The 15,979-nt window shown below is 36.9% G+C and overlaps 1 protein-coding gene across 1 annotated transcript in view; it reads right to left on the reverse strand.

Moving 5' to 3' along the window:
• Positions 1-214: 214 nt before the first annotated feature.
• Positions 215-15,979, reverse strand: part of GDA (guanine deaminase) — a 30,079-nt gene continuing 14,314 nt past the window's right edge. Inside the window, exons 7-14 of the mRNA XM_071448701.1 lie at positions 14,880-14,987; positions 14,294-14,401; positions 12,069-12,166; positions 11,475-11,542; positions 10,877-11,023; positions 8,554-8,672; positions 7,646-7,673; positions 215-6,927 (exon numbers count right to left, since the gene is read on the reverse strand). Of these exons, the coding sequence (XP_071304802.1) occupies positions 6,857-6,927; positions 7,646-7,673; positions 8,554-8,672; positions 10,877-11,023; positions 11,475-11,542; positions 12,069-12,166; positions 14,294-14,401; positions 14,880-14,987 (747 nt within the window). The 3' untranslated portion in view covers positions 215-6,856. The remainder of the gene's footprint in view (positions 6,928-7,645; positions 7,674-8,553; positions 8,673-10,876; positions 11,024-11,474; positions 11,543-12,068; positions 12,167-14,293; positions 14,402-14,879; positions 14,988-15,979) is intronic.

Here is a 15,979-nt window from a genome sequence, read left to right on the forward strand (position 1 = left end):
GAAGCCAGCAATTCGGTAATAAATATACATCAAAACCTGTAAGAGCTTTGAATCTGAAAAAAGATGCCCTTTTGCAAATTCCTGTAATGGGGGGGTTGCCCAGGTTCCCCAGAGAACAGGGTATGTTGCTGTGTATTTTGCCCTTCATTGCTTATTAGTCAGCTTGTCAGCTTTCTCTTTCTTCTCAAAAGTCAAATACAGAAAGATACAAGGGTTGGTGTAAACACAAGGCCTCTTTATTTTGTTTCAACAGTACATGACTTCCTATTTAGCATGACCAAAACCAAGCAGAACAGTGGAAATCGCATATACCATTTCTTCTAATACATTGTTCTTCCTTGAAACTGCACAAGTACAAAAGGAAGGATAAATTCAACAACATTAACTCCAGTTAGGCATTTTCACATGAACCAGAGCTTATGCACAACAGGTGACAAGCAGACAAATCAGCATCAGAAAAACTTACTTCAGCAAGATGTGAACTCTCCTTTGGGGAAAGAAAATTTGTCTTGAAGCAAGGGATGCAAACATCCTCAGGTAAGAGCACATGCTAATCCTTTCTAAAAGCTCCATCACTAAAAGTTGTTAGAGCACACAACCCAGCTCCAAAGCCACAAGGCAGATAGGATGCAGTTTAGAGCCTTCAGTTGTCACCAAAACTGGTGCCTTCTCCTGCTGGCTTATCTCCAGTTTTCTGTATCTAAATATGCCTAGGGGCACTTGGCCAAGGAAAGCTGCTGATGGCTTAAGTGCAGATCACAGTAAAACAATAGGTGTCAGCTGTTCATAGTTTATGTACACAGTACATAAACTGTAATACACAGTAAAACAATGTGTTTGTCAGCTGTTCATAGTTTATGTCCTAGCCTTGACTGAGTTTAATTGTTAGAAGTTGACTCAAGTCATTAAGCCAAATCATTGAGTCTAAGAGCTGTGCAAACATAACATCATCTACCTGGTGGGACAAATATTTTGTGTTGGAGCATTAGGCAGACTGGTGTAAGATTGCCATTTATCCTTATCCTTCCCTCAGCTCCACTCCTTTACCATAGTTATTTTCAAACTAAGACTCAGTCTATGAGAAACCACAAACCAATACCAGAATTAAAGCTAATACATGAGTCATGACAGGGTAAAGAAGTGAGGGTCTAGGCATGAATGAGGCATTCACTTCTGCAGAAGTGACTGTCTCTGCAGAAGCCACAAAGGACCTTTTGGTTGGAGCACGTTGATTCTGGGCATTTTCTAAGAAAGAATTTCCACCGAAGTTTCCAGGAAACTGCCTCCCAAAAACATAGCTCAGCCTTTCCACATAAACCAACAGGTCTATTAACTTCAAACAACAGATTGTTGTTAATGCTGCTGATGTTCTTTTGGCTTCCCAAGAATGGTATTTGTTGTTTTTGTTGTTACTCTTTTTCATACCTTGGGGATGTCATTTGCTGGTTTCTCTGTTGAGAGAAGCGTGAGTTGTTGCACATTTAGTGCAAGGGCTTAAAAACCCCACAGATTTAAGCCGAAGTCCTAGTGTCTAGAAGTTCAGTACTAGATATATGATTGTGTGATTTAAAATGTATGCACTGGTCTCAGCAATGAGCTTAATTTCTAAACAATCTGATATTTAAAACAGTTTGCATTCAGTACTTCAGTCACACCAGACTGTTTGCCTGTGCTGGACTGGGTTGTCACTGCATCACCAGGCACATGACAGGGAATGATGTCTGGGGCATGCACAAACAGAAATTCTTCACTGGGACCAGACTAATTCAGCCTCCGTTCTGGCCAGTGCTAAATGTTTCACAGGACAGGTGTAGATAAAACATAATATGCCCTTACATTTTGTTTCCTCTGGAGCCATTACTGGTAATTTTGATTTAAATCTTGGAGCCGAGCTCCAGAAGCTGTGAAGAGTTACATAATTATGCCATGAGCAGGTATCTGGGCCTGTATTATTAAGTACGTAAGGAACTGCTTTGGAAACTTGGTCAGGTTTTGGACCTCCACGACTTTTAGAAGGAATGACATCCATGATCTTACAGATCATTACCTGGGAATGTATCTTTTTCTCTGAGCATTTCACACCTAAAATTTTACTGACATATCATCTTCCTTTTATGAGCTCCTCAGATCGATTTCCTTTCTACTTTGCAGTATTTTGTATTCTGCTACCAGTATTTTCAAATGTCTTCTGAAATTAATTTTTTCCCTGTCCTTGGGGATGGTGCTATGTAGGGCCAGGAGCTGGACACGATGATCCCTGAGGATCCCTTCCAGCCTAGCTTATTCTGTGACTCTACAATATCATTTTACAGGTATGTGTAAGATATACCAGGCTGCAAATAAAGCAGCATAGTTTATTAATGAAAATCCAGAACTTTCAAAGATGTCCACCTTATGATTTGTTATGGATTGTTCCTGGAAATGTTTAAAATAATAATTTTAAACAGGTCATCTGAGTAATGACATTAATGTCTTTTCCTTTTAAAACTGGGATATCCTTTGAAAGAAGCTGGGCTTAAGTATTCTTTTTAAATGAATAATCAAGAATAACTATGTTCTCTTTTCCTCAATTTAACTGTAGATATTCAACAGTAATACCTTTTGCTAATTTGCATTGCATTATAATAATTATATTTGAAAAAATTCTATTTATCTTCACTTCTTTTAACATTAAATGTTACTATTCAAGTTCATAAAACCATTATAATTCTTTCCATTCATGAGTGTTTAATCAGGCACAGAATTTTAGACAGGGTAATTTTAAAGTTCCCTTTTCTAAAAGAAAGCCAACTTACTGAAAATTTCGATACAGTGAAAAAATACACTTTTTTTTCCCCCTACAAAACCTTAGGATTACACAAAAATACAGCATAAATATAAACATTAGGCCAAGGCAACATTTTAAAGTGCAGAACTCCACTTGCCACACATGAATAATTCAAATAATGCTGCATAATGCATAGGCAATTCTTACTAGTATTTCAAAACCTAAAGTGACACAATGAGATCAACATATAACAGTAATTCAAATGCATTCTATTTATAATAAATAAGTGCTCATCTGACCATAGAACACAGTAAGGATATTGTCCCAACAAGCAAGCTTTACACAAATACCCTTTTTTTTCCTTTGTCTGAATGGCGTGCTACCATTGAACATAAAGACATATTAAGAAAGAAAGATCTCATCCACCATCTGGTAAGAAAACTTGTGGGGAGAGACATCTGGAATCTGTTGCATGTACATTTTTCCAGAGGTTTTATCTTTAATCAATCAATTTAAACGGTCATATTTTTCAATTTATACTGACTGAAAATTATTCCTTTATTTTCTTCCACATACTCATATCCTCTTAATGTTCAGTTCTTTCATCTTAAGGTTTGGGGTTTTTTTGGTTGTTTAGTTTTTTTAAGGGGGTAGTGTTGGGGTAAAGGGAGGAAGGTAGAAGAGGGTTGCTTCAATTTGTATTCAGCTACTGAGTTCTGTGATGGGATGAGGACAGATGGGGAATAGTTCAAGTTCTAGCCTCTATTAGCATTTTGGTTTGAGACAACAGTGCTGTTCTAAATTCCCAATCATTCTCCCTTGTTGGACCTTGGTTCACTTTGCAGGGTGGTTTGCTATACAAGAATTAAGCTGCCTTCCAAATATTCTCCAGTCTCCAAAAGAGACACTAAGAATCTGAACCCATTATTGGCCTGCCTCAAAGTGCATATGCAGTAGGGGCATCTATCCAAGGAAGCAGAATAGATGTAGTCTTGAGATGCACATAGTGTGCATGTGTAAATTTCAGCAGTAACCCCTTTAATCCACTGATTCTCCCCCACCTAAACAAACATCTTGGCAATCTACACACAGGCACAGAGTCTCAAGGACCAAGACTTTACAGTGGGATCCTTAGTGATCCTTAGTGAGTAATTTTCCCTAAATTACTTCAGAGAATTCTGATTATTACATTCTTTGTATGATCTAAAACCTTTAAATTTTTGTGCATAAGCCATCTTCCACTGAACAAGCTTTTGGGACTGCCTTAGATGACCCCACTTAGCTTTTCTGGCAGCACATTTTTTCTCCATTCAAATCTATTTAAATGCTGCTGTCAAAAGACCATCAGTTTATTTTTTATGTCAACTCCTCCATTGGCTTCTCAAACATCAAATTCAGACTTCTTTCCTTTACATCTCAGCATTTAATGTAATCCATCTTGGGCATTGCAGAGTGCTGCAGGCAGCCCAGGGTACTACCTGCAGGCAGAGCTCCTCCTCCAGCTGAGATTCTTAAAAAGATGATTTTCCATTGCTATGTCTGGGTAATGTCTGGATACTAGACATTAAAAAAAGCTATAATCAAAAGAGGAGTTCCTACTTTGTCCCTGAATTTAACAGAAGTCAAACTGCTCATGACCCAGTAAAAATTCAGATACAAAGCTCACTGGCAGCAGTTATTCAGGAGAGTCCCTTTGTAATTGGGCCAGCAGTGTAGTCCTGAACTTGTTAAAGTTTTAGCAAGTTCTCATATTACAAATAAGCAACCTGTCCACCCCCCAATAGTACTTTAAGAAATGCTGAATCCCTTTCTTAAAAACACCACAAAATAATGGGAAAACAATTAAGTCAGAGACAGTTAAGACTACCACTAAAATAAAAGCATTGATTTAATTCATAGCTCTGGAGACAAAGAAGTAGGGCACTAGCATACATTGTACACAAGCCTGTGTGATCTTTCTTCACCACAGAAAAGCCAAAGCTGAAAACCATGTAATTCCCTAAAAATAGTTTCAAACAGTAACTGGGAGGATTAAAACATGTGTCTCACAGTTCTTTGGTTTTGAAATGTGAAATTTGGTCAATTAAATTCATGTAAAATTCACGAGAATAAATGTCCCTGAATCAGGAAAGCAAGCTAGAAAGCTGAAGGTTGTTATTTGCTGAACAAGTGTGCAACTGTGTTGGTGATTGGGACACATGCAAAACATAATGGTTGAGAAGACACCCTGATGGAATGTGTAAATCTTAATCCTTAGATCTTGACTCCTAAAGCCTTAGGAGTCTTGGGACACAGAGGGTAGGAGGGCTGTGCCTTGGCAGGCAGCAGCACGGTGCAGCAAGCAGGAGGACACCTGAGCCAGCTTCCAGTGAGTGGCAGCATCCAGGTGATGCCTGCAAGGCACCTCCTGGTCGTTCCCTGGTGTTGGTACAGCCCCTCAGCTTTGGCAAGAAAACCACATTGAACACTGACTGTACTGCTTAAGTGCCCAAATTAGCTGTTACACTTCCCCTTGACGCTATGCTGTCTCATGTAGGCATAATCATAACAATACATAAGCTCTGAAAATTCTTGTAAAATCAGAACATTATGAGTGGCATTGGCCAAGCACTCTCTCTGAAGTAGACACGTAGTGAAACTTTGGTGCAGTGACCTCCCTTGTTTTGTAAACAGAGGTAAGTCCTATATCCCCAGGCAGTGAGATAAAAGTGCGAAACAAGGCTTAGTGAAATCAAGAAGTTTGAAGTAGGCCTTAAAACCATATTCAACACATGTTTACAGTATCTAAATACAATATTGGTCTCTAATGACCCTGAAATTAAAGCGCACATTCTTTGTGTTGCAAAAATGTAATAAACAAGAAGAAATCCCCTCATCAAACAAATCTAAAAAAAAAAAAAAAAAATTTAAAAACAAAACAAAACAAAAAAACCCAAACAAAACCAAAAAAAACCAACCAAACAAAAAACCCGAAAAAAAACCCCAAAAAAACCACAAACAAAAACCAAAAAGGGCAGGGAAATATGCCATTTTAGGAAAGGAAGTCACACAGATTTCCAAAACAAAAAGGGCATATTTTTTTACCTGGAATCCTGGAATTATACAGGACTGGAATTATGGCTGCCACATTGAAAAACGCAAAGAGCACAGTAAAGCTGAGCTGCTTTTTTCAGTGATGATTTTCACCTCAAGTCAAAGGTGGTAATGGCCAGAAAGAGACCATTTCTCCTGGAAAATTTTAAATGCATTCACTTCCCTTACAGAAAGGAGAAGGGACATCATCATATCATCCTGTCTGAACAGTCAGGAGCAAATGAGTTTGGGAAGATTCTGCAGGATGCCAAACTAAATGAAGTACTTACTCTAGTCCAGAAAACCCTCTTAATTTGTTTGCCTTTGTGTAGCCTGCAGAGATATCTTAGTGCCTGCTTCTAATTTAAGAGAAGTTTCATTCAGCCATCACTCAGATCAAGGTAATTCAATGGAGTGTCTGACTACAAATGACAATCCTAAACTCTTAAATAAGGACCCTTATTTATTTATAAACACACACTTCTGACTTAACTCTTCTTAAAAATAATGTTTTAAATTAATTTTTTTAAAGCTCATGGAAAAAACTGAAAACTACATTCTCCAAAAGGACATTGATTTTTCCATACTTGATAATAATATTATGGAAATTGCAGTCTTCCATGATATTCATTACCAGCAGAATCACTTTACAAGCACTGGGTTTTTTTATTTAAATTCCTATAGAAAATGAGCATCTCATTGTACCACATAATGATTCCTATACTATTATTAAATAGAGCAGCAGGTGTCCTCTTTAAATAAGGTATTCATCAAATCCCCAATCAATGCACAAATGCTATTTTTACAAAGAAATTTAAATAGCTATTCCCTCTAGAACTATGAAAAATTTCAGTATAGTAGTTCTTGAAAGGTCTAACAAAATTTTCAATATATGCAAGCTTTTAACATTATCCAAAATTGAGGTGTCATTCCTGATGATCAGGCACTGCACTTAATCAATCTTTTCCAAATCAGATGCAGAAGGTAAGCAGAATATTTTGCAAACAGAAAATGGATTTATACAGAGCTTGAAAAAGGAACCACTTGCTTTCCAGCCACATACACTTCCGAAATATTCCGATCATCACCTGAAATAACATGGTCAAAACTGAGGTTTGCTCATAAATACAAACACTGATTTAATTAATGACAATTATGCAGTCTACAAAAACAGTTTTGGAACACATTATTTGCAGCAACTATTTCCTAGGACTAAGAAAGTCCATTTGAAGAGAAATAGTCAGGTCTACCACAAAAATTAATAAATATTTTATCAGCCCATGTGTTTAAAAAAAAATAAACATAGTATTCAGCTGCTGCAATAGTGCAATGGATTTTCTGTATATCCAGTAGATCCAAACCCCCAAAATATTATGTATCTGCACAGAAAATGATTTGTTGCACAGTGTCTGAACTGGCTTTGAACCAGCCACCAAGAAAGCTGGTGAGACAGCTCCTCAGAAAGGCAAAAGTCTCATTACAGCATGACACAGCTGTGGCCACAGCTGGCACCAGGCACCCCAACATCGCAACACAGCAGCAGCACAGCCCCAGCCCGGACACTGCCCGGACATATTTACAAACAATGATAATTATAAGCCAGTTTGTATTTATTAATGTCAAATATTAATGCTAATTATTTGGGACATGTTACTGTTCATATAATAGTTGAATAAATATATTTAATTACTGCAAACAAATGTACACTTACTTATGTAAAAATGAATTTATTATTAATCCCAATATTAATTGAGATATTTGATATAGGAAATGAGAATTCAACTTGAACTGAAATTCAAAACATACCTAGATACAGGAACTTCTGGAGAGTGTCCTTTAAAAAAATGGAAGAAAAAAAATTCAGAAAGCAGTCAGTATGTGCTGTCCTGATTCATAATCATTTGAAGCTTGAAAGAACTGATAATAACACTTCTCCTAAATATTCTTAGTAATAGTGAAATCAAAACTTAATATATATATACATATTTTATATATATACATAATTTGCTTTTTGAAAACAAGGCAAAATTTAAATTTTTGTAAAGTGCTAAGGACCAATAACTTAGCTTAAAAGGTTTATATTTAAATTTAAAAATAATTCTTTTTACAGAACTGGAATTGTTTCCAGGTAGTCTGACCACATCTATAAACTCAAGTAACTGCTCTTAACTATCTTTTTTGGTCAGAGAAGGTTTTTGAATGAGAAGATGTTTCCCTACCATAAAACCAGCACTGCTTTAACTTAACATAAAAACTGTGCTTCTAACTCAAAATAGCCATCTTGAGTGCTGGCTTCATTTTGTAACAGCAATGCAGAAATGGCAACCTAATCTTTCTCTGGGAACAGGCTGACATTTTTCAGTCTGAGCTCTGCTCTAAGTATTGACTAAAAATAAATTGCTTATTCTTCGCTGCCATTTGTCACTGCAAATACACAACTGCAATTGGAACTGCAATCTTGGGCTAATAAAATATGCATTAAAAATATTACATGCATTTTTGCTGATGGCATTATGACACTGTCACTGGGGTCAGCAAGACTCTGATGAACAAAAACCCCATGGAACATGCAGTCTGAAGCACAGACAGCAGAGGTATAGTACACCCAATTCCTGCCACCAGAATCACTCTCAAGAAACCTTTTCTGTCTGTATCGTGGACCTTCCCCACATCACTTCCATTCATGTTTTGATCATCAATCCTGTTCTGATTACCTCAAAATCATCAGCAGAGAACAAGTCAAAAGGGCTGTCTGAAGCCTTTGTGTTGATTAGCAGGGCATCAAATTCTTTTCCCACCTCAAAGTTTCCAATCACACCATCCAGTCCTAAAGCTGAGGAAGAAAATAAACTCACAAACATGTCTTCAGGACCAGACTCCTCCCACCATGTAGAAGTACCTGGAACTTACTTGAAATATTCATAAGACAAACAAAAATTTAGATGATTACAAGGAAAAACCCAAAACCAAATTGAATAGTATGTTAGCATTAAGAAACAATAGATTATATTCCAAAAGCATTCGAACTCCAAATGGGGCAATGAGAAACAGTAAAGCATATAATAACATTCATCTTGCTAAGGCAGTATTAGACTGCATTTTTTAAAAAGTTTAAGCAATTTTGAAAGTTTTTATAGACATATTGCAATAGTAATATGATAATAGAAGAGGTATGCAGTGGTATCTAATTGCAATTAGCAGGAACAAATAATAATATGGTGTGGAGAAATAATCATAGCCAGTCTGAAGGTCTTATACCTACCCGTATGGCCTGCCTTGTGGTCTACTATTTAGCTTTATTTTTTCAAAATTTCATTACAACTACAAGTTCTCAGGTCCACATGCCCTGAAAACCTACAAATTCATCTTCAGGGACTGGGTGCTTGCAAGTGCTCAGAATTCCTAAAGAGAAACTCCTGTGCATCTTTAGAAATAAATTAGGACCCTTTTAATTTCTAGAAAGTACCTGTGAATTAAATCTATTTTTCCAGTACTCTGAAAGTAAGTCATCAAAGAGCATAATACCTGCAAATAATTTATTTGTTTTCAGATTGCACTGATAAAGGAAATTCAGTCTTGAAGTTACTTTAAGAAGTCATTGAAGTTTGTGAGTGGCAGGAATATCGCAATATCTTAAAGACATTTAAACTCCTACAAATTCTGAAATATTTTGATTACCTACTAGTTTCAACAATGATCTCATGTTCCTTCAGGTTTTTGAGCAGAATGCAATTTTTAGATTAAACACAAGAGGGTGATAAGTGTTTAGGAGTCTTAACAAAGCAAACTATTCAAAAAAAAAAAAATCACTCATTTAAATTTCTGCTATTGAAATTTTCCCTTTCAGTATCAGGCTACTGGAAGCTTGTAGAAATAATTTATATTCTACCCTTAAAATTGATTCAGTAAGGATAAAACAGCTTAAAATCAATTTAAAAAATTAACACCTTACTAAGGAAATCTAATATAGAAAAAACACTATAGGAGCTATACTATACTCCTATAGCTATAGGAGTAGCTGGGAAGGGAAGCCACATATGAGTTTGGGATTTTTATAAGTCTTCCTTTCTGTGTCTCAGCTAGTTTATTCTCACACTTTGTGGAACAGTATATATTGCAGGAAAAAGAACACTATTTGTTCCCTGCTCATCTTCTGTCTTCTCTATTTTCCCCATTACACCCTCCAGGAATTCAAACTCAGTTCTGAGAAGACCTGATTGACAACATTTTCACTACATATTTTAAGCTTCCATTAATAATTCCCAGTGGAGCTTTTTGGCAGCTACAGGCAGGTTACACTGAGAAGATTTGGGACCAGTGCTTTAGAAGGTAGTGAGCTCATTTCTGGTAACTGAAACAATAATAGGTTTTCACTTTTATGTGGATTTCCTCTCTGCTAAATCATACCAGTTACACTAAAACTTTTTTTAATTGTATCTATTTTTATGTGCACACTGATTACAGCAAAATTGGTTCTCCAAAACTGGATAACCCATATACTATATGATTGCATTCTGCAAATGCAATTGTGTTTTGAACAACCATGGTGGAAAGCCTGTTTTTCTCCTCTTCCCTGAGTGAGGAGTGATTTGCATAATGTTTTGATTTGCAACAAACTGCCTCACTGACAGCTCAAAAAGTGCAAGCAAAATTAGAAACTCATAACAAATAGAATGCATGATTTTACAGTAATTGCAGTTTTTCTTCTAGGTGATGGTTGCTGAGAAAACAAATTTCCAGCTGGTACAATAAATAGACAAGCACTTACAGCCTTATGACTTAGTCTGAGGATCTTTGCAAAGCAAATGTACAACCCTGAAAAGCCATTAAGATTTTGTTATTAAACTCTCAGTATTAATAGAGTACTCTTCTCTAAAAAGCCTAGTGTGAGTATGAGAAACTGAAGGATTATCTCTGCCTACCAGTTAGATTTCACTCTGGACCAGAAAATCCATGAATCTCCCATGAAGACAGGGAGACATATAATCAAAGAGAGTTGTAGCTCTCTGTGTGCACATGAAAGAATTTTCTTCTTACCTTGGCTTCCTCCCAGAGTGGCTAGCTGAAAAGCTTCTTGAAGGGTTAGTCCTGTTTCATTCACTTTATTGATCTGAAGGCTATTAGATGCCACCATTGTTTTCCTGATAGCATCAAGCATAGAAGCTGAATATCCACCGGCAACATCTAGAAAGGATCAGAGTCTTAGAAACAAGTTTTGGGTATAGATCTCTATGTTAAATTCTATAAGTTTTAATTCAAAGTTCTGAAGCGAATATGTGGTAAACCAAACAAGTTCTACAGCTAAGCACTGTCTCTGAAGGCATAATTCCCAAAAAAGGTGCTCTCGCACACAGTCAGGTGAATAGAACACAACACAAAAACAGAAACCTGAAAAGTTGATGGTCAGGTCCTGTTTAAGCTGACAACAGCAACAAAACTCTTCACTAATTTTTAAAATTTGTTTTGAAAGAGTTTTGGACCAACCCTAGAATTTCAATAGTCTACACTTCCTTACTCAAGTGGAGAAAACAAAGGAGGACCAAAAATTTGAGACATGCTGACTTTTAAATATGAACAGGTGAATGTATCTCCCAATGGTTTCCAGAAAAAAACACTTTCAGAGGAAACTACTAACCTGTGCCAAGACCAAGCTTCACATTGTGTTCAAGAACCTTTTGCACATTTAAGACACCACTGCACATCCTGGATTGGAAGAAGAAACATGTTCTGTGTGCTACATGCAGAAAAAGTTCAGGAGAAGCAGGGCTGCAGAGCCATTTTATGACAAAGACTCTCCTTTAATGCGTACAAGATTTGGTTTATTACTAATTCTGTCTGGATACCATGCAGTATCTCATGTCTGTTCAACAGAAAGAAGACTTTATAGTCCATTTCCCCAAAACATTAGCAGACTTCAGGGGGAAAGGGAGATGCCACTGACATCTACCACTGACAGAAGAGTCAAAAGAAACAAACTTTTAGAAAAGAAGTATTTATATAGATATGGATATAGATGCAATAACTAAACTGAAAGACCACAAACTCATCCAGAGCATGCTATGCAGAAGTGGATGATGAATAATCATGTTCAATCCAATATGTCATTTATGGTGTAATGAGGTATCATATAGCTTCTATATCATAGTTTTGCAATGGTAGCTCTGACTCAGGGTACTACACAAACAACAGCTTTATTGAATTATGTACCATTCCTTTTTTTTTAACTTACGAAAAGTTAGAATTGGGGCAATGTGAAATTGCAGCTCCACGAAGACTAAAAACTTTCAGCTCTTCTTCAGAAAGATGACAGGCATGTGCCATCACAGTCTAAAGAAAAAGAGAATCACAAATTTACTCAATATTTCATTTATTTCTGTGGCTGTGAGGTTTGCTGCACTGCTTTAAATAGCCAAAAAGGACACGTTACCATTCAGTGAAATTAATGCACTTCTTGAATTGAGCTTTTAAAACCCACAAAAGCTGATTAACTTCAGTGTGCCTGACATATCATTCCTTCAGCTTTTTTGCATTTTTTAAATATAAGAATACAGGATAATTGCTCTTGCAGTGACAGCTGTGACCAAAGACAAAAGCAAGAACTTCCCAGTTGTCCTAGTGCTGTAGCAAGCTTACAAGTTATATTTTGTAGCTAACACAGAGATTAAGTGCTGGGGCCAGGAAAACATCAGATAAAATGGAAGATGTATGTACTCTTAGCATGTTTCCTATTAGCTCTCTAAAGGTTTGCACCAGGGAAAGAGAACGAGATTAAATATCCTTTACATAAAATATAATCTAATTTTTTATGCAACTGATAAATTACTTTTACTTTTTAGCCAACATAACTGACTTTAAAAATAAGTTCACAAAAAAATATAGAAGAAAAATATAGAAGTATAGGATAGGATAATTTAATAGTGGATAAACCAATTATTCCCATTCAAATCTAATTGGCATTACCTCATATGCCAAATGCCCACTGAAAGAGAGGAGCAAGAGCTCTGTTAGATCTTGCAATCTGCACATAAAATTGAGCATGGCACTGAGACTGCTTCCACTGAGCATCACATAATGGCACTGTACCCCTCTCATCTCTACTCATCAAGCTCACTGTAGCTGAAAACACAAAGAGAATAGCCACATCTTCAGATAAGGACCTACATATGGTAGCTACTGAACCATATCCCTGCCAATCTGTGCTGTTTTTAAAAGGAAAGAAACATTTCAGCAACAGCTCCAAAAAAACACCTGCTTTTAAAACACTTAAAAAAAATTTTTTTGGTGTCTTAGTTTGAGTGGATGGGGAGACAATATCTGAGGTTCTGCTGCTATGCTTGTGTTTAATATCATCCTTTCCCAAATATCCAGGAGCCTGACTCCAGAAGGCATCAGTAATCATGATTTTTCATGACCATTTTCACTTGTGTGCATACAAGTCACAGAATTAAGACTTGTGCTTTTGCAGCACAAATATGCTCTTTAGAACACTTGCACACCAAATCAGCATGCAAAGGACCACTTAAGAAAGCAAAGGTTAATTCTGTGTACATGCTTCTCTAGTCCATATTGATTTCTCAGCAAAAAGGACGGTAAACAAGTCATTTACTGGGGTAAAATTTCAAACACAGAAATGGGGGCTCAGCAGCTAATTCCTTGGCAGTTTCCAGCTGCCCCTTGTGCATCTGAAAATTCTCTCTCAAATTTTTAAATGAACTTGACTGATGTTTAGGTACGCTGACTGTAGTTGGGTTGTTCATATTCACTTTTGCAGGGGCAGTCCACTATCTAATTAGATGTGCCCTGGGTCTCTAGCCTGTAATTACTGTGGGCAGGTATATTACATTTTTCTCAGCAGCACAAAGCTGTAATGAATTTCAATTCTTCGGGCTAGTGTGCCTGTCAAAGCTCGGTAAAATAAGTTGGTAAAATGAGGTGAGAGTGCTTTTGGATAGTCAGAGCAATAAAGTGCAGCTGTCTGCAAGTGATGTAGATGTTTAGAATTCAACACAGAAGGCTGCTTCTCCATAGGAAGAAAATGAAGCTGGTCCTAACGTAACACCACAGAAGAAACTTTCAGGCAAACTGGAAAAACTGGGTAACATCCTTGGAATATAAGGATAACTAGGTACTGTCCAAGAATTACCAGTTCCTACAACACCAGCTTTATCTAGCCTCCTTCTATTCCTACTGCCATAATTCTCCTTGGAGCCTTTCGAAAATGAATCAGGAAGCATAAAATATGTTTCTTTTTCACTTCCTCTAAAATACTTAGGAACACAGAGGGCTTGTTTAAAGATCCAACACCTCAACATAGAACATAAAACAAATTTACTTTTCCCCAGATGTCACTGACCTTCACAGAACAAAACAAAATTTTCAGGTAAATACAGTGAACCATCATATTCTCTACATGGATTAATTTAAGTCATATTTGGGAATTTTTAATGTGGCTACCTTGCTGGTTAGCAGCTTGTTTTTATCATACAGTTCAGTGTAATTCTGGTAGGCAGGAAACATGTTCTCCACAAGTTTGATTTCTTCCTCAGTCTCACTTATGTGACTCTGGAATAAGAAAATACATAGAGCAAGTCCTTTAAACAGCATTGAACCTGACATTGCAACCTTCTGAGCAATCTACTGGTGCTAAACATACATTCATAAAAAATAGTGCCTGTAAAGCCTATAGTTCCATCTAGTCCTTGCATCTCTTTTTTCATCACACCTGAACAAGTTTTCATAGAGCCTAAAGAAGTAGCTCCACTTGTTCCTTAAAGGAACAAAGGGATATGAGATGGTACACATGTCCATCTCAGTAATGTGGTGACACAATGGCTCCACTTCCAATTTTAGGAAGATGTTAAAATAATAGATAAAATAATACACGATGTTATTGTGAAGTGAAAGAGAGAAGACGTCTACAACAGAGTGGATGCTGAGATCAAGGCAGCAGGTATGTATCTCCTCCCAAAGGCATCTTTAGATGGTCAGCACGCTGTCTGTCCACACCACTTAAATGGCACACAGAGCTCTGAGAGCTTACCTGCACATGGAGATCGTGGGTTTGTGCTAAATCCCCAAGGGCATTCAGCAAGTCCTCTGTGCAGGAGGGGCCAAAGCGGGGGGTTATGATAGGCTGTACTCTGGGATACTGAAAATAATAGAAGATGGGGTTTGCATTCTACATATATATTTCAGCAACCATAAGACTAGCATTTACATGGCAATTACATTTTGTCTTCATTGCTTACTGCTTACTGCATCCTTGCCAACTCAAATTAAGCTGTATAGTCATTTCCTTTTTTTCATTAGACATCTCATTGCAGAAACAGAGAATGAAAGTGGGGGTTTCTGACCATAATTTTAATGAACTTTATTAAAGAATGAGTTTTTATTTGAACTTGCATCAAGTCCCTGAAATTTCACCAGACTTCAGCAACACTGGATAGTTTTTCATATTTGCTGACAGTCTAAATGCATGAGAAGTAAGTCAGTTGAATGAGCAGATTTTTTTCAGTCACACTTCCATGACCATTGAAGATAAAATGATGCAAAACTGCAAGCTTCTATAAAACCAAAGCCATTTTCTTGTTCAATCCTCTTTACTCATAACAGCGACAAACCCCTGAACTCCTTATATAAGAATGGTGATATAATCAAATATGCTATACAGTAGGAAACAGGGGAGAAGACACTAAAAGCTACAGAGGTTTACACCTTGCATCTCTAGATAAAAATTTTCCTAAAACAATAGTCAGCAGGATTGCAATTCTGTCACCAGTCAGAGGCCAGAGTTTAGCACAAGCCAGTAAGCGATAACTTGGACTGCAGTTCCTTGTATTATCTCCCAGAAAAAAAGAGCCCAGGTCTTTGCAAATTAGCCAACTTACTCTCGTGATACATTCAGTTTAGGCATTAAACTCCAGGCAACTGCTCTTGAATATTTTAAGGTGGGATGTCAAAAGAAGCCACTGAAAACCAAAGGCTGATAAGAAAAGTACTGCTGTGTATAATGCTGGAGTGTAAATTTCTATCTTTACCACTGGAGTGTAAGCATGAATGTTATTAGAAACATACTTTAAGACATGCACCGACACAAAACACTAAGTTTATAGTGGATTAGTAACTTTACTAAAAAAATAG

This window comes from Agelaius tricolor, unplaced genomic scaffold (assembly GCF_023055355.1).
Source record: "Agelaius tricolor isolate 1412-34295 unplaced genomic scaffold, bAgeTri1.0.p SCAF_27, whole genome shotgun sequence".
Taxonomy (NCBI): Eukaryota; Metazoa; Chordata; class Aves; order Passeriformes; family Icteridae; genus Agelaius; species Agelaius tricolor.